The sequence below is a fragment of the Vipera berus genome (genome assembly GCF_964194415.1).
Source record: "Vipera berus genome assembly, chromosome: 1".
In the NCBI taxonomy this organism is placed as follows: domain Eukaryota; kingdom Metazoa; phylum Chordata; class Lepidosauria; order Squamata; family Viperidae; genus Vipera; species Vipera berus.
In genome coordinates, this window is record NC_138202.1 from 345848358 (window position 1) to 345874113 (window position 25756).

General features: G+C 42.6%; 2 protein-coding genes and 1 long non-coding RNA gene across 6 annotated transcripts in view; 2 read left to right on the forward strand and 1 right to left on the reverse strand.

Annotated features, from left to right (window-relative positions):
• The window catches only part of EIF4H (eukaryotic translation initiation factor 4H), a 33951-nt gene extending 22282 nt beyond the window's left edge, over positions 1–11669 (forward strand). Inside the window, exons 4-7 of the mRNA XM_081324942.1 lie at positions 1–100; positions 3103–3168; positions 6156–6305; positions 9626–11669. Coding sequence (XP_081181068.1) covers positions 1–100; positions 3103–3168; positions 6156–6305; positions 9626–9762 — 453 coding nt within the window. The 3' untranslated portion in view covers positions 9763–11669. The remainder of the gene's footprint in view (positions 101–3102; positions 3169–6155; positions 6306–9625) is intronic.
• LOC308666313 lies at positions 77–14602 on the reverse strand. Its single transcript, XR_014026091.1, has 3 exons — positions 14566–14602; positions 1663–1719; positions 77–129 (listed from the first exon to the last, which is right to left on the reverse strand). It is a non-coding gene; the product is annotated as an uncharacterized lncRNA (long non-coding RNA).
• Positions 13291–25756, forward strand: part of LAT2 (linker for activation of T cells family member 2) — a 23830-nt gene continuing 11364 nt past the window's right edge. The window contains exons 1-6 of one of the 4 annotated variants that reach the window (XM_081324954.1): positions 13291–14781; positions 19013–19125; positions 20231–20273; positions 22112–22152; positions 23086–23140; positions 24683–24717. In XM_081324954.1, the coding sequence (XP_081181080.1) occupies positions 19038–19125; positions 20231–20273; positions 22112–22152; positions 23086–23140; positions 24683–24717 (262 nt within the window). In that variant the 5' untranslated portion in view covers positions 13291–14781; positions 19013–19037. The remainder of the gene's footprint in view (positions 14782–19012; positions 19126–20230; positions 20274–22111; positions 22153–23085; positions 23141–24682; positions 24718–25756) is intronic. The other 3 variants (XM_081324953.1, XM_081324952.1, XM_081324951.1) reach the window with 3 other exon arrangements.

The window sequence follows — 25756 nt, forward strand, 5'->3', positions numbered from 1 at the left end:
CTTTTGGGCGAACGGACGATCCGAGTGGACATAGCTGAAGGCAGGAAACAAGACAAAGGTGGCTTCGGTTTCAGAAAAGGTGGTGGTCCAGATGACAGAGGTGACGTCCTACATGGCTGTTCTTACACCCTGAAAATTGGAATGATTGTATTAATGCCACCCAAACCAGGGATGTCTTTGTGTGTAGCATTAAGTGTCAGCAGTGCACGCTGGCAATCTTCAGGCATTTATGGAAGATTTAAGTGCCTTCTAGTAGAATACAGGCAATAATCTAAAATGCAGCCTCAGAGCCAGGCAGATAACTTCATACCATTAAGGAAATATTAGCAATTGGATGCCCTACAAAAAATAATGTCATGAAATTTCAACCATCCCTACCCTTTACAAGACAATTGGATATCTTTAAATGGAAATCTTGGATATATAAGCAGTTGTTTTTTAAAAAATACAGTGCTTCCCCTCAGCACTGGTTAAAAGGATGATGAACATCCTGGAATCTAGGAATATTTTATTGCTAATTTCAAGGGAAGAACTTCCAAGCAGACTGAAAGAAGTAGCAAAGTGAACATAGTGTAAATTAATTAAAATTACATTACTAAGAGGTTCACTGTTACCTTTAGCCCGGTAGCAATAAAGGAGGCAAGTTATAGAATGTGATAGCAAAGCACTGTCAAATCAGTAATATTTTGTTCTCAGTCATCCTGGATTCAGATAGTCCTTGGCGTACAACCATAATGGAGCCTGCCCATCATGGTCATAAGCCAGGTCTCACCATGGGCACAGTTTTGCTTAGAACTGGAAGGAAATGTCGCTTTTTTGGCAGAACCGTTACAAAACACGGTCAAGTGACTGCAGGATGCTGCAAAACAGTCAGTGTGGACTGGTTCCTAAGTGCTCTAAGTTTGGTTATGTGACCATACGGGAGGGTCCATCAGAACCTTGGATCTAGGTCACAAGTGCCCCCCCATAGGTCTGTCATAACTTCAGATAGTCACTAAGTGGAAGACTATCTCTTTTGGAATTCTAATTAATATGCTTCAGTTACTTTAAATGTAATCCTAGCTAGACGTTAAGAAGAAAAACATACATTGTATTTTGAACAGTGGAAAAATTGCTAGAGATTGTTGGAGGTCCTTAAGCAAAAGCTATAATTGCAGTAACAGAACTTTCCAAAAGTGCTGAAAATTCTTTTTCCTCCAGTCCATGCCAATTTGGATGTAAAATTCAGAGAAGAAAAAAAAATCCCAAGTTTTCCAGAACATTCTGTTCCTGAAATTGTATGTTTTTGTACATGCTCAGACATCCCCTAGATATGTGGGCACAATCAGTTTCCTATGTCTAGACTTGGACTGATTAGCTTTTGAGGTCCCTTTCTGATCTGTGACTCTTTGGAGTTTGTGCTGTGCTTCAGCTTGCGTTCCAAAAAGGCACTGCAGACATGCTGGTAAAAGACACAGATTCTTCAGGAAGTTGTAGACATGCTATATTCACAGCCTGCATACACTGAAGCATCTTTTTGGAATCACTTGGAAGTGGACAGTGCTATGAATTGTAGCCTGGTTGTTCGCCTGTCTGTTCAAGCTCATTTCTCTATTGAAATTAACTTGGGAACCTATGGAACCCCCCCCCCCGCCCCCTTTGAAGATCTGGATGTAGATTTACCTCTATTTTCTCTTCACAGAAGAGGATTGAATGTTTCTCTTTATGTGCTTGCTTTGGCTGTAAAACAAATATAAGTATGTTACTGTTTAATAGTACTTGTAGACGTGCTGATTATCAAAAGCATTTCTTGGGTCTAATAGATAGTACATACAAGTGTCAGTTGTATATACAGGATAATTACTTTTGAAGACAAGGCATATATTGAGATTCTAAAATAGAAATTAGCAGGTAAATGATCTCCTGAGTGAATAAATTAACCTCTGAACTTCCTTGAACAATTGTCAAGCTGTTCCAAAATAGTCTGCTAATGCCCTTGCCTCTTTTGTTCCAAGGCAGCTTGAGATCCCAGAGCAGCATGTGCCCCCTGGAATCAACTCTAGCACAACTGCCAAACATTGGTGGCATTTCTCTACACCACTGTGAAGTGGGAAACATAAATTGAGTGATTAGTTGGCTAGAGCACCTCCAAGGTTCCTTCCAACTCTGTTATTTTGTTATAACTCTAAAATAGTTTAACCCAGGGGAGGTTTTTAAGAAAATAAATAAATTTCCCCTCAATTTTCCTCTTAAGAAGAATGAAAAAAGAAAATCCTGATCTTACTTAGGCAAACCGTTCTTTCCTTGTTCTAACGAGCTGCAATCCTACACCTCCAAATTTAGAAGACTCCACCTATTAATCAAATCCGTGTGGGTTCTGCCAGATGGGAAAACAACTACAAGGTTGGGCTTTTCTAACAGGTGTCCAAGTCTGTGGTCTTATAGTAAAAAGGAGACAGCAACATGAATTCCAAAGCTGTCTGTAGTAAGTGATCAGTTGCATTACCATGTTCTTGAGATCATGGATTCAGTGCAGCACTGAACTATTTGTGGTTGATAGCACTGTCAAACAAAAGGGAATAGGTTTCTTTTGGCAAGGTGCTCATTTCTTGGACTTGCTAATACTCCATAACGTAAGTAGGTAACATTGATCATGAGGCTTAATACTCCAAAATACCACAACAGTGGCTGATTAACTGGCTGTGAGTTTTGCAGAAAAAGGCCTCACTTTCTTAGACTTGATAAACCATCTTCATAATGTAGTGTTTTGAATGATTGTATGTAAATTGTTGCAGCTTAACTTGCAAAACATGAGGGAACCTTGCTTTAAACTTTGATTTTTCTGGAGATGCTGGCTCAACACACATTTTCTTAATTGTGGCTTGGATTACGCCTGGATATTTCTGCCCCTTTGACAACCGTTATCCTTTCCCAGATTTTCAGATATCAGTTCCACCTCTGATCTAGCCAAGTTCTTCCACAGTATACAATTGCCAGATTTAAATGAATGCAAGGATTGTGCTGACTTAAAATAAGGGGGATTTCTGACCGTTAGATGTGAAACCTTCTAGAACTTCCCGACTTCCCCATTGACCCGTGCTTGCAATGTGGCTTTCTTTTTAGGCATGGGCGGAAGTCTGCGGGAATCGAGAGGAGGCGGATGGGATTCCAGAGATGACTTCAGTTCCGGTAGCAGTATTTCTCTCTCTTTAAAAAAAAAATGTTACTGATTTTTTTTTTGTTTTCCCAAACCTCCTGACTTTTTTTTTTCTTGAGATCCTGTTACCTCCTGTTTTTGTTTTCAGACGTTAAGGCCAATAGGGTGGGATTTAAAATATTGCTTCCATTTTTTTTAAGAATATGGCCGTCATCTCTCTTGTATGTATTCAACTTTTGTGGAAACATTTGGAGTATATAGCTAGACCAGGGGTCGACAACCTGAAAAAGGAAAAGAGCCACTGGGAACCGGTTCCATCACACATAAAAAAAAAGTGGGAACCGCGTGCGTGTGTGCATGCACGTTCATGCGCAGACGCGCGCGGTTCCCACTTTTTTTTATGTGTGATGGAACCGGTTCCCGGTTGCGCGACGGCGACGGCCCGTCTGCAAAGCTGCCGCTTTCGGCAGCCTGCAAATGTGCCGCGGCAGCTTTCTCAAAGAGCGGTGCCACTGCCCGTTCCCGCGGAGGTACGCGCGCACCTCTCCAAAGGTTTGGGGAGGTGCGCGCGCACCTACGGTCGTTCGGAGAGGTGCACGTGCACCTCTCGGAATGGGCAGCGGCGCCGCTTGTTGGGAAAGCTGCCGCGGCCCGTCTGCAAAGCTGCCGCTTTCGGCAGCCTGCAAACGTGCCGCGGCAGCTTTCCCAAAGAGCGGCGCCGCTGCCCGTTCGTGCGGAGGTGCACGCGCACCTCCGCCCATTCGGAGAGGTGTGTGCGCACCTCTCCAAACGGGCGGTGCCACTCTCCATTCGGAGAGGTGCACGCGCACCACTGCCCATTTGAAGAGGTGCGCGCGCACCGGGCGGCTGGGAGCTGCAGGAGACGGCTCAAAGAGCCGCATGCGGCTCCGGAGCCGCGGGTTGCCGACCCGTGAGCTAGGCACAGAGATCTAGGAATATAGGAGTTGGAATCCTTGAAGGCTAAGTATATGAATACATTGGGTTTGATGAATGCAAGTGTGGTTTCTTGTATCCTGAATTGTTTTCGAAAGAACCTGGCTTGATTTGGATAATAAAGCTTTAAATTATTCCATTTTACCATTAGCAGAACAGGTAGTTCATCTGTCTTCCTTTCCTTAGGAAATGTCAGCAGTTCCCAGTCCTGTAGCTAAAGTTCACCAAGATAGCTTCTTTGGCCACCCCTTTTTGAAAGCATGTTCACCTTCTCCTCCAGCTGGTCTTTACTTATTTAGTCAATTTCTATAGTTGCCCATCTCAGCCAAGTGACTCCGGGTGGCATACAGTTCTTGCCATTTTAACTAAATGTGGTAATACCACTGTTTTCTTCCTCTAGCAATATGTGTTGGCAAGAGGGAGGGAAGGCGCACGTATCGTACATTTATTTAGGTCTGATGTACAGAACTGCTTCAGCTGGGTATGCTCCATCAACCAAGCAGAAACATCCTCAAGAAGGAGTTGTGTATCTCTATCCTCTTTATCAAGGGACGCGGTAGCTCAGTGGGTTAGGACGCTGAGGTTGTCGATCAGAAGGTCGGCAGTTTGGCGGGTCAAATCCCGAGTGCCGCGTAACAGAGTGAGCGCCTGTTACTCGTCCCAGCTTCTGCCAACCTAGCAGTTCGAAAGCATGTAAAAATGCAAGTAGAAAAATAGGGACCAGTGCGGTGGGAAGGTAACAGCGTTCCGTGCGCCTTTGGTGTCCAGTCATGCCGGCCACATGACCACGGAGACATCCTTGGACAAGCGCTGGCTCTTCGGCTTTGAAACGGAGATGAGCACCGGCCCCTAGAGTCAGAAATGACTAGCACGCATGTGCGGGGGAACCTTTACCTTTACTTTATCCTCTTTATCATTATGTAAAAGGAACATAGGAAGTGTTTTCATATAATGCAAACTCTAAATTGTTCCCATTTTACAGATGGGGAATTTAAGGCTGTAGGCCTCGTTCTTATGCTAATTTTTTCATGTTTGTGAAAGAGGTGGCAGGAATCTAGATAATGGGCTACACAGCAGAGCAATAAGAGGCTGAAAGTATTTCCTAATAAGTAGACCTGTACAGATTGTGCATTCAGATGTTTCATTCTCTCAGTCCTGATGAACTTGGGTTTTTTTCCCTTCCCCATCTATTTTCTTTTTTTATCCTCACTTATATTAATTTTAACTCTTCTTCAAGTCAGATTGAGATTTTCAATGTCATCAGTGTATTGCTGGTTACCCTTGCATCCAAAATAAGATTTAGCTAGAATAAGGGCTGGCCACTAGTAGTTCACTGGACATTTCTTCAGTTAAAAATGCATATAACGAAATGGCACCAAGAGATAGATTGTTACCAGAAAGGAGGCTTTCATCCTTGAAATTTATCAAAAGGGGGGAATCCTAGTTCGATTGTTACAGTCAGAAATAATAATCTTCAATTTGTATTGCAGGTGCAAAGCGTGGACTTCTGCTCCCCTTGCTATATTCAACCTCACAACATCTATATTCTAAGCACGTCCTTTCTTTTATCAGGAAATTTAGCGGATCAGTACTGATAATCATAAAAGCAAAACTAGTAATAAAATTGTATGGTACACCTAATTAAAATAGCAATACTAATACATCAACAACATCTAATACATCTTATTTTACAATGGTCCTGATGCCAGAAAAGCCGCATCTCTCACAGCAAAAGATAAGCAGTGATGGGATCTTATAGAACAAATAATGGAGGAGCTGCCAGAAGTGGAAGAATTGGGGGGGGGGGAAGATGTTCATACTCTGCTTGTATTGTGGACATCCCCTCACCGAACTGATAGAAATTTATATAGGGCTTGGTTCACTCTCTCTTTCAGGTGGGTTGTTAACAAATGTCTGTATCTTAGGAAGTTAAAAAGTAGCTGACTTTTAGAATGCTGCTCTTCAGGATGTTTGGATGGCCTGGAAAAATCCTTCATGAGCAAAGTTTTCCCTGGGGCAGAGATATCAATAGAGCTGATACTAGATGCTATATTGTCTTTGATAGGTTTCAGAGATGATGACTTCCTAGGAGGCAGAGGTAGAACGCGTCCTGGAGACCGACGAGGAGGTGGCCCACCCATGGGGGGCACAGGTCGTTTCAGGGATGGTCCACCAATGCGTGGGTCTTCTATGGATTTCAGAGAGCCAACAGAAGGTAGGCTGTCTTCCTTTCTCCCCTGTCCCAGGTAAAGAACCAGCAGTTGTTCAGATGTTGCTGAGCTATAAATTGTAACACCCCAGGCAATGTGGCTAGTGGTGCCAGATGCTGGGTTTTATAGCACAATATCTGGAGCACCACACAGGTTTCTTGCACTTGCCCTGTATTGTAGCAAAATGAAATAGCTATTCTCAGCCCAATTTTGTAGCTTACATTACTTAGGTGCTGTAGTACAGTACAGGACTGTGCATGCACTCCATTTTGAGTATTCAAAAGGAAGCCAAATATGAGACCCACTTCCAACTTCAATTACAGTTTTTAGATATTACAGGAGGATAACCGCTATCTTTGATAGCGAAAAGTCGCGAGCTGGGGGAAATTTTCTGACATTGCCTGAGGCCTTTTGATGTATGTTAGGCCAGATATCTAATGAGGTGAAGCTGTAAAATTATGCCTTTTAATAAAAGGTGTTAGAAAAGATACTATGAGACTTCTTATTTATTTATTAATTTATTTATTTTTGGGACTTATATGCCGCCCTATCTCCCGAAGAACTCAGGGCGGCTAACAACAATAAAAATACAGCAATGCAAAAGTTAAAAAGAATTAGTCAGTCCAGGTCAGCCTGATGGAAAAGGAATGTTTTAAGGCCGCGGTGAAAGGACTCGAGATCCGGGGCTGTCCGAAGCTCAAGGGGAAGTTGGTTCCACAGGGCTGGCGCTCCCACAGAGAAGGCCCTCCCCCTGGGGGTCACCAGCCGACATTGTCTAGCCGACGGCACCCTGAAGAGGCCCTCTCTGTGTGAGCGCACTGGGCGATGGGAAGTCGTTCCCGGCAGCAGGCAGTCCTGCAGATATCCCGGGCCTAGGCCATGTAAGGCTTTAAAGGTAAGTACCAGCACCTTAAATCTCACCCGGAGGACAACCGGTAACCAATGCAGCTCATGCAGGAGGGGTGTAATATGGGAGTATCGGGATGTTCCCATCACTACCCGCGCGGCCGCATTCTGCACCAGCTGGAGCCTCCGGGTGGTCTTCAAGGGCAGCCCCATGTAGAGAGCATTGCAGTAGTCTATATGGGAGGTAACGAGTGCGTGAGTGACCGTACGTAAGGCATCTTGGTCCAGATAGGGGCGCAACTGGCGCACCAGGCGAACCTGGGCAAATGCCCCCCTGGCCACAACTCCTATATGATCTTCAAAACTGAGCCGTGAATCCAGGAGGACGCCTAGGTTGCGTGCCCTATCAACGGGAGGTAACATCTCTCCTCCCATAACCAAAGATGGAACCTCTTGGACTAAACAAGATGCCGGTACGTAAAGCCACTCAGTCTTGGCCGGGTTGAGCTGGAGCCTGTTCTTTCCCATCCAAATCCGTACCGCTTCCAGGCAATGGGACATCACGTAGAAGGCATCGCTGGGTTGGTTCGGGGTGGAGATGAAAAGCTGGGTATCATCAGCATATTGATGATACCTCACCCCGAAACCACGGATGATCTCACCCAGGGGCTTCATATAGATGTTGAACAGAAGGGGCGAGAGTACTGACCCCTGAGGCACCCCACAACTAAGGGGCCTAGGGGTAGACCTCTGCCCCCCTGCCAACACCGTCTGCGAACGGCCCGAGAGGTAGGAGAACCACCGTAAAACGGTGCCTCCTACTCCCAACCCCTCAAGACGTCGCAGCAAGATACCATGGTCGATGGTATCAAAAGCCGCTGAAAGGTCTAATAGGACCAGGGCAGAGGAATAACCCCTATCTCGGGCCTGCCAGAGATCATCCACCAGCGCGACCAATGCCGTCTCCGTGCTGTACCTGGGCCTGAAACCTGATTGGTACGGATCCAGATAACTCAGTTTCCTCCAGGACCAAAGGGAGCTGCCGTGCCACCACGCTCTCAACAACCTTCACAAGAAAGCGAAGGTTGGAGACAGGACGAAAGTTATTTAAAATAGCTGGATCCAAGGCAAGTTTCTTGAGGAGGGGCCTCACCACCGCCTCCTTCAAGGCGGCAGGGAAGCACCCCTTATGGTTTCCATTATAGGTTTATGTACCTTGGGCCATGTTATGTGACTCTTCTAATAGTTAACTCATGGTAGAAGCCATAAGGTAGTTGGAGGATGGGAGATAGATAGATAGATAGATAGATAGATAGATAGATAGATAGATAGATAGATAGATAGATAGATAGATTTATTTTGAACAACTTTAGATACTGTCCATATCACTCTCAGAGTGAGTCTGATTGCTTTACTGTCCCTTGTTTCACTTTTTGTGCACCCCAGATCCATTTCAGTAGATTGAGGGATATTCTGGGATCATTTTGAGGATTTATAGAGGGAAGAAAAAAGTCAATTCCCCTAAAATTTGGTGCTCCCCATATTGTCTTGGGCCTGAACACATCTGTCATGTTGAAACTGCAATATTGCCCTCTAGTGATGCCAATATATAACTCTGCCATTCAGAGAGTGTTGTAACCCAAGTAATGCTGCCTTTCCCAGCCTGGAGTCCTCCAAATATTCTGGATCATTCTCTGCACTCTCATTCTGACTAAGAGTTCTGAGAATCGGTCCAGTACATCTGGAGGGCGCCCTGTTGAGCAATAATGAGTGAGGGAAGTTTTGTTTAACTAGAGGTCCTCCAGACTGTGATGAGATGTAATCTAAACGGCTAGACAGCAAGATACCATAAGAGAGGAGGATGGATTACATGGATGATTGCCCCTGTGGGTGACACTTTGTGCTTTCATACCGCTTTAGTTTGGAAAGTGGTTTGGTTTTAGGGCGGCAGCTATGTTTTCCTGATCCCACTTGCAGTGGAATAGGCAAACTGAGCCCTGTTGCATGAAGCGTGAGAGCACATCCAGAGGTACAGGATAGCCATGATAAGGAGCCTTGGTGGAGCAGTGGGCTAATGCCTCCTTAAGTAACACCAGCTGCCTGCAATCAGTGCAGGTTCGCATCCCACCAGGCTCAAGGTTGACTCAGCCTTCCATCCTTCCGAGGTAGGTAAAATGAGGACCCAGATTGTTGGGGGCAATTAAGCTGACTTTGTAATAATGCCGCTTGGGGGGGGGGCGAAAGCCCTAATAAGCAGGCATATACATAGAATGAAGGCTATTGCTAAGGACATTGTTTTGTGCTTAAATTGTAAGCTGCCCTGAGTCTTCGGAGAAGGGCGGAATATAAATGGGATTAAAATAAAATAAAAATAAAAATAAATAAGGACTGTAGTTCATCCGTAACTCCGGTTGAGAAAATAGCCGTATCGCCTCTCCGCTTAATCTCCTCCTCCTCTTCTTTCTTTTTCTTTTGGCAGAGGAAAGAGCTCAGAGGCCCAGACTTCAGCTCAAGCCCCGGACAGTCGCTACGCCCCTCAATCAAGTAGCCAATCCCAATTCTGCCATCTTTGGTGGAGCCAAGCCAAGGGAGGAAGTAGTAAAGGAGCATGACTGAGGGCACTCAGAGAGGGCGAGAGTGGGGGAAACGGGATTGAGGGAGGGGCTGGGTGGGGGTGGGAGGAAACGCAAGACAGCCCAGAGTGTCTCACTGAGCTCAGAACATTCACCCCGCAGCCACCATTCCTACCATCTGACACTTGTCCTCCTTGAAACCGAAATGGAAAAACAAAAAAACAAACCAGAGCTTGTGAATGCATGTCAGCTGTTAACAAGTGGTTTTTAGCACATTTTTGGCTTTGCTGTATGTAGTGCCTGCATTCTCTTAAGTTCCCCGGCCCCAGATTTCCCTCGTTCCAGGCTCAGGGCTGGCTTCCAGCCAACAGGGCACCTCTTCCACAGGTGTGGCTTTCTTTCATCCAAGGTGCTGCTTCGCCTTTTTCTTCTTTTTCTGACTCTTCTCTTCTTCCCAGACATCAGAGTCAGACTCCGGTCCTGCTTGCCTCGTTTCCCCTCTGCCTTCCGCAGTGCTTCTCTGTCCACAGCATGTTCAATTACCCTCAACTCAAAAGAGTCCTGCCCAAGTGAAAACATTGCCCCCCCCAAAAAAGAAAAAAAAACTCCTGCGACACAGAGTTAAGCCACTGGACGCTTTGGAATAGATCCAAAATCAGTTTTTCCCCGGGATAGTTTAAAATGTAAACTGCAGCAAGAGCAAAAGATGCCGTCTGCCCTGGGCCCCACTGGCACTGCGCAGGGCTCTGCCTGGAGCAGAAGTTATGTGTCCGCCTCTGATTCTGGCATGAAAAATGCAGTTTGATGCACTCTTGGCTTGGCCTTTTGTCATTCCCACTAGTGCTTAGAGGTTGGTGCTGTTGACATTTGTGCCAACTCTTAAGGACCCAGGACTTTCTTCCAACGTATTCTCCATTTTTTCCCCCACAGAATTGCTAATGGCTTTCTGACTAATTTCTTAAATAAAGGTGGTGGTTTTTTTCCCCTCCCCTTTTTGGGTGGTTGGAGGCGCTTTGTTTTGAATGAAGTGGTGTTTTAATTCCGCCATGCCAGCATTTTGATCCTTTCAGTATGTTTTGCTTTTCCTGTTCAGCTCTTCCAATAAGCAGAGGGGAGAGCACTACATTATACCGTTTCAGTGGCATCTTAAGAGCACGGAGGCCTAGCAAACTGAGGTAGCTGACAAATGTTCGTTCCCCTTGTTGTCTCTGTGTGTGAATAAATTCTGCTGGAAAAAGCTGAATGCAGCAAGTAAACTAGAAGGAAAGAAGCACTAAACAATGATTTGAACTTGAAGAAAAGTTTGTCAGCTGCACAGTTTGTAGGATTTGTGGCTCAGTCTGGGCAGAACGGGAGCACCTGCAGTGGCTGACTTCAGTGCTAACATATCTTATTTGTAGCTTTGATACAAATAACAGGATAGACACTGGCAGGCATTGGAAGCTTTCTTTTCTCTTGCCTGGGGCTTCCCCTCCTTTTAAATGCTAAATCTTGTCCAATTTCTAAAAACAGGTCTTTCAATTTGCAAAACTAATTAAAAAACTTCCAAGAGCAGCTTTTATTTGAAAAAATGAAATGATTAGCAAAAGATCTTCATGATTTACAAAAGAGCAAGTGTTTCTTTTCCTGACCACCTTGTAATCTGAGCATATTTTTGAGAATAAGAACCATTTGTTTAACACTAACTTTCTTTAAGACATGCACTGTGTGGTTGTGTTCTAAACAAAATTCACCCAATAATCTCTCTTCCGCTGTAAGTAAGGAAGAACCAAGATTTTAAGAGCGAAAAACAAGATTTCTCCATGCAAGGCTCACTCAGTTGATCCATTTGATTTTTAAATGTGTAAAGAAAAATTTCCAAACACTTAACACATTCTGCTTCATGACAAAGTAAATTTATGGATATTGTATTTTGTGAATGATCTTTTAAATAAAGAAAACATTAAGTAATATTCAAGGCTGTTCTGTGTTGACGCTTGTTGGCAATTTGGGGACATAAGAGCTAGCAGGGTTTTTTTTCAGTTTTTAGACTGGGGTAATGTGGAGCGCTTTGGAGAGTTGCATAAGGATGCCAGGAGTTCTTTTGCTGGCTTCTGAACTCAAGGTATTTTTGTGAAGTGTTCACTCCTGCAGTCCCTACATGTGTATCTTCTATATTTATTTATTTATTTATTTTATTGGATTTATATACCGCCCTTCTCCCGAAGGACTCGGGGCGGTGTACAGGGCAGTTAAAACACAATATACAAAGTTAAAAATAAAATTAAATTAGCCCCGACAAATAAATCACATTCTAAAAATTTAAAATTCCAATCCTTCAGTCCAGGCCGGCAAGCTCAAATAACCAAGTTTTCAGGTCGCGGCGAAACGAGCGAAGGTCGGGAGCCGTCCGGAGCTCAACAGGGAGCTGGTTCCAGAGGGCAGGCGCGCCCACAGAGAATGCTCTCCCCCTGGGGGCCGCCAGTCGGCATTCCTTAGCCAACGGCACCCTGAGGAGGCCCTCTCTGTGGGAGCGCACAGGACGATGGGAAGTTAACGCCGGCAGAAGGTGCTCCCGTAAATAATCCGGACCCATGCCATTTAGGGCTTTATAGGTCATCACCAGCACCTTGAATCTCACCCGGCAGGCAACTGGAAGCCAATGCAGCTTGCGGAGCAGAGGTGTTATATGGGAGTATAGGGAGACCCTGATACACTGGGAAAGGATCAAATAATTTTTATTATGAGACTAATACAAGATTTTAAAGTAAAATCTGTTCAAAAGAGAGAACAGGATTATGTTTTATTTATGTTTTGTTTTTTCCCTGGTATAAATTTTCAGGGCAATTGTTTGGATCCTATCAATTTGATGGCTGTATCTTGTATGGATTCCACCATATACAGGTAGTGCTCTACTTACAAGCACTATTGAGTCCAAAATTTCTGTTGCTAAGTGAGGCATTTGTTAAGTGAGTTTTGCCCCATTTTACAACCTTTCCAGAATTGTTAAGTGAATCACTGCACTTGTTCAGTGAATCTGGCTTCCCCATTGGTTTTGCTTGTCAGAAGGACACAGGGTGGGTCACATGACTCTGGGACACCGCAATCGTCATAAATATGAACAGTTGTTAAAAGTGTCTGAATTCTGATCACGTGACCATAGGAATGCTGCAATGGTTGTAAGTGTGAAAAATGGCCATAAGTCCCTTTTTTCAAAGCCATTTAGAGCAGAGCAGTTCATTAAATGAACTGTTGTAAGTCGAAGATTACCTGCATGCCCCCAGTTCTGAAAACAACAACAAATTATTGTACTGCAAAACCAGATTGTGAAAGGTTCAACCAAATGCAATATGAAAGGGCAAACCAAAAAATGCAAAAGTCTTGTAATGAGCAACCTAGTTCGGTTGTCAATGGTCAGGCTTACACATGTATTGATATCTCTATAAGTCATCTCTTTCAGGAAGAAGTCTCAAGCACCACTGGTCAGAACGGCAGCCAGCCATCCTACCTATTAAGGGTTGGATTAATAGGGAACACAATTCTTTGTAAAATCTGGACTTTTCAAGAAAACACTCCAAGATTTCTATTTCATCCAAGGCAGAGGGATAATCTAAACAGATGTGGATGGTTGTGGGATGGTTGAACAGATTTGGGCAGGAGACACACCATTATCCAGTGGATAAATTCAGTATGGGGCAGTTCCTAAGATATATATTTTTAAATATTTTGCCTCCTCCTAAGATAAACAAATTGTGTCATATTGCTTGAAAAAGAAAATTGCAGTGTAAGGTGTGGACCATGGGTAGCTGGAATGTATTCTGGGTAAAGAGAAAAATGGATGAAAAGGAAGGAGAGGTGAGCACATGAATGATTCATAGTGTCCATAAAGCAGAGATTTAAGTATGCATTCTTGCACCAAACATCTAGTATCCTAAAAGTCTTGGTTTTCGGTATTTTTGTGAGAAATTTTAAGTCTAGTGTGGAAATTGGTCTCTGATTTTCTCGAAGATTGTCAGTGGCATCATCTCTTGGAGAACTGAAAAAATCCCATATTCATTTTTTTTTAAAAAAAATATTAACCTTTGCTGATGTCCAATTTCTGTTCATGTATCTTATTTGCAGATTGGCAGTTTATCTGACGTAGAATATAACGGGGCATTACTGAAAGATGGCAAGAAGCCCAGAAGGGCAGTGTGGCTGCATCTGATCTCTTTCACCCATTTAGCACCCGCCCCAGGGAACACACGTAACTTAAGGGATGCTATGGACACGGGTGGCTTCCTTATGTATATATTTATTCTGTCATGTCCTCATCATACGCTAAATAAATAATATGCAGATGGATGTGTGCTTCCCTGAGGGCCCTGAGCGACATGAGATCTTGTAATAAAGTTCCCAGATTAGATACAGAACGGAAATAGAGATAGTATCTCAGTCTACCACAAAATGTGGTTCGTGAGTCAGTGACATGATCTGTTGCAGCTAGTTATGGTCACCTATTTTGTTCTTTATGGCATCCTCAGGTCTATGACACTTTGTCTTTGATGCCGTGGTGCATTGTTTTGCAGCAAAAATTAACAACCATTCTCCCTCTATTTTCCATAATGTTTTTGGAAAATCCATTTTATTAACGTGTGTGTTTGGGTGTATTTTTCCTGAAAGTTGAATTTGTTGAAAATCCCACCCCCGCCCCCAAAGGTCCTAAATCTTGAAGAACCTTTTGACTCAGCCCTTCTTTTAGAAGCTTGATGGACCCACAATAGTTGCGCATTATGCTTATTAACACACGTTTCCCCGATCACTTGGGCTAAGCTACCCAGTCTGTGTGAAAAGTGGTCGAGACAAGTTCATGTTCCAGTTTCGTTACCCTGTGCCTTGTGGTTCGTGAGAAAACTTTCGTCCAAACTGGAACCGCAGATGTTGGGTTGAGTGAGTCACATGTAACAGGAAGCTACAGGCCAGCTCACTGTTGCGGAGAGCAAGTAGCCACATACAGCTTTGACTCTGACACGCTGAGTAAGAAAATGACCAGAGAGTAAAGGATCAGCAACTTCTGCATCTTAGGAAACCTAAACTTTACAAGGTATGGTATTACAAGCTTCTGTTGACCCTCCATTTTTGCCTTCTGGATTTTATGCCAGCCTACCTTTTTTCTGACAGACTGTAACTCGGTTCAGTTTCCCTCTAGGTCACTCTTTTTTCCTTTGTAAAAATTGAACAGGGAACAAAAGTGGGTCCCCAAATTACAGACATAACAAAAAACTTCAGAAAATGTCAAGATGCTTGGTATAGATTTGAATAACAGTTTGGAACTCCTGTAAAACCTATGTTTTCATTTTAATTAAACATGGTCCAGCTGTTCTTGGCTTCCCAGGATGTCTTTGATAACCTTTTCTTAGTTTTGTTTTTCTAAGCAGATGGGCAAATTTCTTAAAAGTGATAACCTGCAATCTGCTTATTTGCATTTTCATTTTTAAATGGTAGAGGCCATTCCTTGTTTTTCAGTATGCTCTCCGTTTCTCGCGTTAAAAATATTTTAAGTAAAAAAATCAAGCGTGAGAACCTTGTGAATACTCAAGGGGTCTGACAACAGCTGTTCACATTTTAGGCATCTGATGAAGTGAGCAGTAGCTCACAAAACCTTAATGCCTTTTAATAACTTGTTAATCTGAAAAGCTACCCCACTCCTGATTCTTGGCTACCATAGACTAACTCAGCTTTCTTACAATGTGTAATGAAGGAGTAGGCAACTAGGCTTGAGCTGAAAGCAAGATCTCTGGGTTGTAACCCTCAGATGAACCTGTCAAATGGACACATGCATTGGGGTATTTATTTTATGTTTGTGCACTTTCTCGTAAGTTATTTCCCTGAACGGTTGCAATTCTACGTTCTGTCTGGGTTGCTCCTTTGAAAACCAAACTTCTTTATAAACAAATAGTCCATAACAGTGCACAGCGATGCAAATTAGTGTGGATAAAATCTCATTTGCCTTTTGTTTTAATCCACAAACTCCCCAATTGCGAGGTGCCACATATTCTATGAAGTTTTGTAACTCTGCCATACATAACAGTATTTACATTAGGAACAACTGACCTGTCACACTGGGAATGAAATTCTTCCTCACTATTATATCCTTTTTTTCAACTTTTGGGTGAGTTGCCTTCTGTTTCCACTGACTGCCTCATTAGTTTTGCAGTCAGCAGACACCAACTGTGTGAAAAACACACTTTTAAAAAGCTATTTTAATGAGCAGCAGACAGGGTGGGTGGCTGTAGGAGAATTAGCAGTCATAGCTGTGTGCCCTTTTTTGAAGAGATCTGTTTTTCTGGAGTAGACCAACATGTCGGGTCTTTCTGTATCTGGATTGTAATTCTATAAGTAAGAAATTGCCAAAAATGGATGCTGGGACTTCTTGCTGATCTCTTGTTTTAAACTTTACATAGAAGGTCTGCTAGGCCTGCTTGCCTGCCATCAAATAATTGGTATGTGCTCCACTTATGGCTATCATAGTGCTGTCCCTTCTTCCTAGCTCTTAATCACCCAAAATAAAAAAAATAAAAAAGTATGGCTCCTTTAGCAGTGAAAAATTGTCGTGCTGTTATTTCTCAGCCGCCTTACTTTATTCTTTTTTTTTCATATAGCCATGATGAGCAATTCTTGATAGCTGGTAGTGGCTTCATTTATTGGAAAATATTAAATCAGAGGTGTAATATTTTGGGATATATATATAGATACACATATGCCTGCAGACACCCACCCACCCCAGGCTTTATGCTATTTTTTTCCAATAAAGTATGTGAATTTAATGTAAAAAGTCCTGGTCCATCAAAAACTGTTGTTCGTTAGTTAGTGGAGACGTAGATGGGATCTCCTGCACTTCAGTTAAAAACCACTTGCCGGCAGGACGTCAAAAACATCTCCCCTTCCCAGACATCTCTACCATTCACATTAAGGGCCAGTATTATTATTTTGGGGATCTAGAACAGAAATTGGGTTACAATTCTGGTTCCTAAGAAATAACAATTATTACCCTTTTTTCGGATAATTTGTGAAACTGAAAACACTAGAGCAGCGAAACAGAATTGGTACATGGTCTTGGTGGCAGTCACTGCATAGAATTTGTCTTTGTGTGTGCATGCATCTTTGAGTCACTATTGACTCCTGAAGATTTGTCTGGAGAAGGCCTTGGCAGGATTTTGGATTTATACATTGCCCATCTCACTAACTGACTCTGGGCAATTTACAGATAACCATAAATACATACAAAAAAATAGTTCAAAAACAGAGTTCAAAATGCAGAAAGAGCGCCCTCAATCTACCAACCATCCCCAAGGTTGCATATCATTCATGGATGCCCTTTCCTGTGTGAAGCCAGGTCTTCATGCTCTTCTGGAAGGCCAACCTCATTTCTGAGGGCAACGTGTTGTATATAAGACGGGGTCAATGGCAGAGAAAGCTCCCTTGCCCTTTGTCCTTGCTTCCTTCTTCCAAGGGCCAAGAGATGTGACCGATCCAAAGTCATCCAGATGGCTTCATACCTAGGACAGAACTAGAAATCATGGTTTAACAGGTTCAAACATGATGCTACACCTGGATCTTTTACATGCAAATAATTGAATACATCAACAGTCATGGCTTAGTTAATCAACAGCATCTTCTCACTTTATCCTATGCTGAAATATTTTTTTTTCTCCATTCCTTTCTCTCCCTTGAAATAGCAGTTAGACTTATAGACCTCTTCATAGTGCTTTACAGCCCCTCTAATATTATTTTATTTTTTATTTTTTTATTTTAATCCCATTTATATCCTGCCCTTCTCCGAAGACTCAGGGCGGCTTACAATTTAAGCACAAACCAATGTGCTTAGCAATAGCCTTCATTCTATGTATATGCCTGCTTATTAGGGCTTTCGCCCCCCCCCCCAAGCAGCATTATTACAAAGTCAGCTTATTGCCCCCAACAATCTGGGTCCTCATTTTACCTACCTCGGAAGGATGGAAGGCTGAGTCAACCTTGAGCCTGGTGGGATGAGAACCTGCACTAATTGCAGGCAGCTGGTGTTACTTAAGGAGGCATTAGCCCACTGCTCCACCAAGGCTGTTGGGGGCTATTGCCCCCCAAAATGAGGCCTTACTGACCTCGGAACGATGGAAGGTTGAGTCAACCTTAAGCCGGTGAGAATCGAACTGCCAGCAGTTGGCAGTCAGCAAAATTAGCCTGCAATACTGCATTCTAACCACTGTACCACCATGGCTCTATAATCCATAATCCAGTACTGTAAAGAGAAGATCATGAGAAAATTCCCAAACTTTCAAATAATTCCTACTGTTTTCTTAAACTGTCTTGCAAGAAAAAAATTGATCAATCTGATCATAATTTAAACACTGAACTTTTAATTTGGATGGGCCCTGTAAATTTAGGCGGGGGGTAGGTTTCCTTTGAGTCATTGTTGACTCCTGGCAACTACCTGGACAAATGTCTGCAGTTCCCCCCACACACACACACACAAAAAAAAAAACCACAAGGGCTGGGCTGTCTGTCTTTAGTTACTGTGGGAAGGGTTTCTGGTTGCCCTCCCTGATCATGAGATGCACAATTTCCAGATCAAAACTGTCATAGCAAAAGTCCCCTAGATTTTTTTCCTCACTGGGTATGATTTTTTGTTTCTGACTCCCTTTGTTCCTCTTGAGCTGGTGGGCAGAAGCCATAGATAATTTGTAAAGCATATGCTTTGACTGCAGAGGTTTCCATATCTAAATACGGCTGAAAACCTCTGAAGGTGCTGTCAATCAGTGTCAATATCAGACTAGATCAACCTGGGCACCCTCTTAATTTTCTCCATCCCATCTGGCTATTACTAAGAATTCTGGGGATTCATCCCAAATATTTGAAGGGCTTTTAGGTAGGAAACTTGAGAATCGATAAACAAATGTAAAAACCCTGTTTCAGCAGCTTATTCTGCACCAAATTAAATAATTATAGCCAGGGTAAGTCGGAAGATGGATTTCCTAAACAATTTGGAGTGTCATCAATCAATCTGAATGCATTCAATTCAGTCCATCAGTTCACTTTAGCATCTTGAATTACATCTGGATGGAACCTGGGAGAAGGATATTCTATGTATTATCTGCTGAGCTCCAGAGGAAAGACAAGATATAAATCTAGTTATAAACATATAAACCAAAAGTTAGAGTTACCTGCTCACCATTTCAATTGATTCTTCCCCAATTTTTGAATTAAGGCTCTTGTACTATTGAAGATTGTGTTCCTCACCTTCCTTGTCTCACCTATGTTGCTTTTTTTTTCTTTTTAAGGCTGGAACTACACTAAGATCCAACTATGGGCCAAGTGGAACTGATTTGGGGTGCCTTCTCCTTGATGATTCTGGGGGCCCTTATCAGCATGTGTATGAAATGTCAACAAACTGGTAAGGTCTTAATCCCTTACTTTGATTAGCTGTGATCTGAAACACAGATTAGACATAATTCTGTGGCTGAAATGCCATATATTTGTTGATAAAAGTAAGGTAAAGGAATCCCTGTGGATTTTACTCCACTAGTTGCCTACTATAGGGGGCAGTGCTCATCTCTGTTTCAAGGCCATTGAGCCAGCATTGTCTGAGGACATTTCTGCAGTCATGTGGCCAACAGTATGTCACGGAGCACTGTTATCTTCCCATTGTAGTGATATCTATTTATCTACTTGCATTTGCATGCTTTTGAGCTGCTAGGTTGGCAGGAGGCTGAGGCGAGGACAGGAGCTCACCCTGTCATGTGGAGCTCGGATCTTGAATGTGGGCTGCTGGCTTTCCAGCTGACAAGCCCAGCTTCTTAACCCCTGCCTTACATATATTTGTTCATAGAAATAATAAATTGCAACCAATCTTTAATACATAGTACAAATCACAAGGCGTTGGACTGCAAGGCATTCAAACCTGTCAGTCCTAGAGGAGATCAACCCTGACTGCTCTTTAGAAGGCCAGATCCTGAAATTGAAACTCAAATACTTTAGTCACCTAATGAGAAGGAAGGACTCACTGGAGAAGAGTCTAATGCTGGGAATGATTGAGGGCAAGAGAAGAAGGGGACGACAGAGAATGAGGTGGCTGGATGGAGTCACTGAAGCAGTAGGCGTGAATTTAAATGGACTCCAGAAGATGGTAGAGGACAGAAAGGCCTGGAGGAACATTGTCCATGGGGTTGCAATGGGTTGGACACGACTTTGCAGCTAACAACAACAAATCACAATTATCTCTTACACAGACAAAGCAGTGGAGAAGAATTCAAATTTCTGTGCATAAGTTCACTAAGCCGTGTTATAAAAACATGGATATTAAAGCAACGTATTGCCCATCTGTAAAATGGTACGATGATCTTCTCCAGTTCCCAACTCTGCAAATATACTTGACTGAATTGGTTTTCCCTTTTCATCTCCCCCTATTATTTCTTTAGTGGTTATTGCTCCTTTCCTTCTTATAACTACGTTTTAGTTCTCAAAACTCTCCCGTGTTTTTGTTTCTTCTCCATCTTCAGGGAGTAAAGAGGAGAAGGCAAATGTGCACAGTCAAAGAACTCAGTAAGTAGGGATCATTTCTACTGTCTTTCCTGGATTACAGTCCCAATGGAATGAGCTAAATCTCAAAGCAGTTAGTTATGGGGATGCTCAACGCTTTGAGGGATCAGTACAAAGCTACCAGTACAAAGTGTATCCATGAACACCAACTAGATATCAGAAGACATCACAATAAATCCTTCCTCTCACAACACATGGTCAGATTCAATCAGAGGTTCAGCTTGGAAACTATTAGCAATTTAGACTTTGCCAGATCCAAATATACTAGAGAATTCCTGGAGGTTTGGCATTCAGACAAATCAGCTATTAGTAGACGCAGAAATAAATCACATTTACACACCATTTGAGAGAAAATTTAAAAAAACCTTGGAAACAAAAAGACTAGAACACATCTCCTTCAGCAACCAACATTCAGATAACATAATAGTAGAGTTGGAAGGGACCTTAGAGGTCTTCTAGTCTAATCCCCTGCTCAAGTAGGAAACCCTGTAGCATTTCAGACAAATGCTTGTCCAATCTCTTCTTAAGCAGATAAGCAGGGATCAAAATCAGACAAACAATCAGACAGAAAACAAGACTTTAGTCAATGAACCACCAAGGAGGAAGCACACCCTCACCAAAACTGGCAGGGCAAACTACAGGCAACAAACCCCCCACACACACTGACAAAGTTATTTAGTTGGGTAATGAAATGTCTGCATGCAAACAACTAATCTCAGAGAGCTCTTAGGAACTCCATTGTTCTAAATCTCTTGTGGGTAGTGCCTGACTCTAGTGCAGGAGGTCAAATTTTACGACTACAGTTAGAAGATTAGAAAGGCTGTCTAAAACCATGGAGAGCCACAGTATGACTATAGCAGCTTATAGCACCTCAACCTAACTTCAAACACTCAAGCGAGGAGCGAAGGGAAAAAGAGAGTGTGGAAAAGAGGAGTGGTCTGTCCCAAATGGAATGGGACAACTTGCCGCAGCCAACTCAACACAGTCAACTTGCCAAAGGAGAACTCATTGTGGAACAATTCAATTATTTAAAATAATTTAAAAAAATATTTTAATGTTTGTTTTTCACATTTCATTGTCTCTTCTTTGGCATCCTTTCTTTAATGATTCGATTTCACTGTTTCTTTGATATTAGTGTAACTCTTGTCCCCTGGCGAGTCGTCCCACAGTGGGTTGGACGTGGCAAGTTGCCGTAGACCCAGCCCAAATGCACTCAGTGATCCTGTCACGTTAGTCTTTTTAATCTATCCTTCCTGTAACATCAATTGCCCCTGGAGTTTTCATGTTACAGTCCTTAAACCTTGACCAAGCTTGGTTGGCAACCTGATCTGAAGAATTGGCTCCAATCTGGGATTCCTCCACTGGAAAACATAAATGGTAAACATCAACAGCCCTTGAGTGCATTGAAAACCACAATTATTATTTTTTTACCATTTCTGTTTACTAACTAATCGTTCCCATGGCATGTTTTGGACAGAAAGAATCTTCCTTGGCATTTCTGCTGTACTGTAAGATAATCCCTCTTCAGTTTGTCTTAGCCATGAAATGATAAAACTAATTTTGGGGGCATGAGAAACCTTGGAATGGTGAACGGTTGCTAACTGAGGCAGTTGCTAAACAAGGTCTACCTGTAAGAGACAATAAATGCTCAGTTCACTGCTAGGAAGTATCAGATCCTCATGATTCAGTGGGATGTTGTCCTCCCAGTCTCTCTTTATAACCTGGGTATTTCTTTATAGGCACAACCGCCCAAAAATAGGATTGCTAAAAATCATTGTTTATTAACATATTCTTCTTTTGACTCCTGGATGCTAACAGTATTTTCCCTGATTTTTTTCCAGATGTGAAGACCAGCAGGATTGTGATGAACGTCCCTATTTAAGTAAGTGTTTATTCGTCCTCGCTCTTCACCCCATCTTAGAGGAGGTGAGCAAGTATTCTGTCAGCTGCAATTTTGTTTTGCGAAGAGCAGAGGTTTTGTGGTCAAGTAGAAAATGGGAGTTATGAATATAAAGTAATGCACACCACAGCCATCGGTTGAGGCCAGGTTCAGAAATAACAGTGAGTTGTTGTTAGCTGCGAAGTCATGTTCGAACCATCGCAACCCCATGGACCACGTTCCTCCAGGCCTTCCTGTCTTCTACCATCTTCTGGAGTCCATTTAGGCTCACGCCTACTGCTTCAGTGACTCCATCCAGCCACCTCATTCTCTGTCGTCCCGTTCTTCTCTTGCCCTCAATCTTTCCCAGCATTAGGTTCTTCTCCAGTGAGTCCTTCCTTCTCATAAGGTAGCCAAAGTATTTGAGTTTCAACTTCAGGATCTGGCCTTCTAAAGAGCAGTCAGGGTTGATCTCCTCTAGGACTGACCGGTTTGATCGCCTTGCAGTCCAAGGGACTCGTAGGAGGTCTTCTCCAGCACCATAGTTCAAAGGCCTCAATAACAGTGAGGGCTGGGGTAAAACAGTGATCGGAGGGACCAATAACAAGCAGGAAGAACCAGGCTGGAATTCTGTGAGCTTTTGATCCCTGATCTCTGGATTAGGATTTGTTGGATTAAGCCAGAGACTAAGAAAGACACAGGTCATGCAAACTGGAGCTTGGTGGAAGGAAAGAAAATCTGTACCTGTAACAAAAATGAATCTGCTTGCATCAAGCATTTACCCAGACTGATAAGCAAAGAGCATCAGAACTGCACTTAAGTGAACCAACCTTTTTAGATTGTAATTTGCCTCGTTTCTGTTGTATCAGAAGCTGAACAGTTGGAATTTGAAATCCCCTTCCTCTAAATATATTTACAAATTATTTCTTTTCTCAGGTTCAGTGTCAAGACAGCCACAAATGAAAGGGACGTGCCATACGCCAAAACAAAGGTAGATTGCTCAGTGGCCATAGAATACTTCGGTGCCATCAAATTAGAGAAGTCAAATATTCTACAGTTAATCCAATATAATTGTAGGGTTCAAATTTGGGGAGAAGGGGCATGATTTTTGGGGAGATGGGGGCCCTACTTCTTTGTTAAATATCCAGAGTAGTTAGCAAATAATTTATTTATTTATTTATTTATAATGAGACTTGTATGCCGCCCTATCTCCTGAAGGACTCAGGGCGGCTAACAACAATAAAATACAAATGAATACAAATATTAAATTGTGTCAAAGTCCCACTAAAACCAATAAAAACATTTAAAATCATAATTAAAAAACCCATTATCATCAGTCCAGGTCAGCCTGATGAAAAAGGAAAGTTTTAAGGCCGCAGTGAAAAGACCGGAGATCCGGGGCCATCTGGAGCTCAAGGGGGAGTTGGTTCCACAGGGCTGGCGCTCCCACAGAGAAGGCCCTCCCCCTGGGGGTCGCCAGCCGACATTGTCTGGCTGACGGCACCCTGAGAAGGCCCTCTCTGTGCGAGCGTACTGGCCGATGGGAAAACGTTCCTGGCAGCAGACGGTCCTGCAAATATCCCGGGCCTAAGCCATGTAGGGCTTTATAGGTAAGAACCAGCACCTTAATAATACCCCAAGATAGCAGAATCAAGAAAACTGAACTGGAGAAAATAATAAAATATTGAAATGTAACCATCAAAACAGGCAGATTATGGAAAAGATTGTACAAAGTCACTGTTATGGTTATGGCTGCCTTAGGTAGAAAAATAAGCAATTTTTATAATAACTATATTTTGGCTGTAACAACTATGAATTTACAAAAAAAATTTAAAAAATCATCCTTGCTGGGCCTTTGTTATATTTTAATATGTTATTTGGATAACTGCTAGGTCCCTGGCTGGAACTTGAATTTCCAAAGACTGTCAATCAAATATGTGATTCTTTTTGTTCTTTTTTGTACAAAAAGAACAGAGATAGAATACCAAAACAGAGGTATTTCTAGCAGCTGGGCTACATTTTCCTTTTTTTGGGTATGAGCAAGACTGAAACTCCAGCCCTCACAGAGGTACTGAATGCAACTGAGATTCAGTAGGACCAGAAAGAAGGGGCTCCTTCTCTCTCTCTCTTTTTTTTAATCCCATTTATATCCTGCCCTTCTCCGAAGACTCAGGGCGGCTTACAATTTAAAGCAAAAATCAATGTGCTTAGCAATAGCCTTCATTCTATGTATATGCCTGCTTATTAGGGCTTTCGCCCCCCCCCCCAGCAGCATTATTACAAAGTCAGCTTAATTGCCCCCAAAAATCTGGGTCCTCATTTTACCTACCTCGGAAGGATGGAAGGCTGAGTCAACCTTGAGCCTGGTGGGACTCGAACCTGCACTAATTGCAGGCAGCTGGTGTTACTTAAGGAGGCATTAGCCCACGGCTCCTTCTCTTGAAGAGTGATCCATTTATTTTCCTTCTCGTGTCTTGATCTGAACCCGGGTTGAAGTAGATTTTAAAATCATTTCTAAATCTATCCTTTTTAGCAAAAGCAGAAAACTTTCCAGCTTCAATGACCTTGGTAAGTATAGTTCTGATCATTTCTTGATCAAAGTCCAAAGATTAGATCAGGTCTGAATTATTGCTATATTTTGTGTGAAAGATGTCTATTTTACAAAAGAGGAATTTGGAACTGCTGAGGCCATGGACATCCATAGATGGGGAGAAGCAATAGGAGAAAGCATCATGCCGTCATCACACATGATGCTAATTACATAATTGACATCATTTGCATAATATCATAATGTACCTTATTTCGTTGTGGCGTGTCCCAGATGCTTATGGTTGAGCCACAGACTTTGGAGTTCTTTTTCTAGCTCTCACTGCTTTTCCTATTATCCTTTGTTTCCCTCTACCTTGCCTCTGTACTGTCTTTTTTTTAAAAAAAAACACCTTTCCTTTCTCTTTTTTCTCTGCGCACTCCAACAAAGCACTGGGCTATAGTCACCTTCCATTAAAAAAAAACAGCCTCTTTGTTCTTTTTTTCTCTTCTTTCTAAATGACCCGGAAGCATTCTGATGAATGAGCATCAAAGGTATTTACAAGATATGGTTAAAAAAAATCAAGATGGTAGCCGGGATGGTGAGATTGAAGCTCTGCCTGGTTTTCATTTTAGTTACATGAATTCAGAGGCAAAAAATTTGCTTTGCAACATGCCAGCTTCCCCTAATTATATATTTATACATACATAAATCAGCTGCCAAGAATCTAATGGATTGCAGAATATAAATAATGCACACACATACACCCACATACATACATATGTGCATAAAAATGTTGTAAATCAGATAGAAAAAGAAGCCAAAATAGCATCAAGCAGTGCTAATTATAGTTTGTAAACTCCAGATTGGGTATCCCATCTTTACGGTATCCAGGAGAGAAATAACTTTCCCATCATCCACATACAAAGCAGCTCTTCCACTGTCACTATATTTGTTGTTGAAGATGTTACTTTCAAAAGTCATTTCCTAGGACAGTTGCTTTTGCAGATGTGGAAAGTGGTCTGGATTCCCACGAGGGCGGGGCTGCATTCCAGAGGACTAAGAGACAGCAAACTTTAG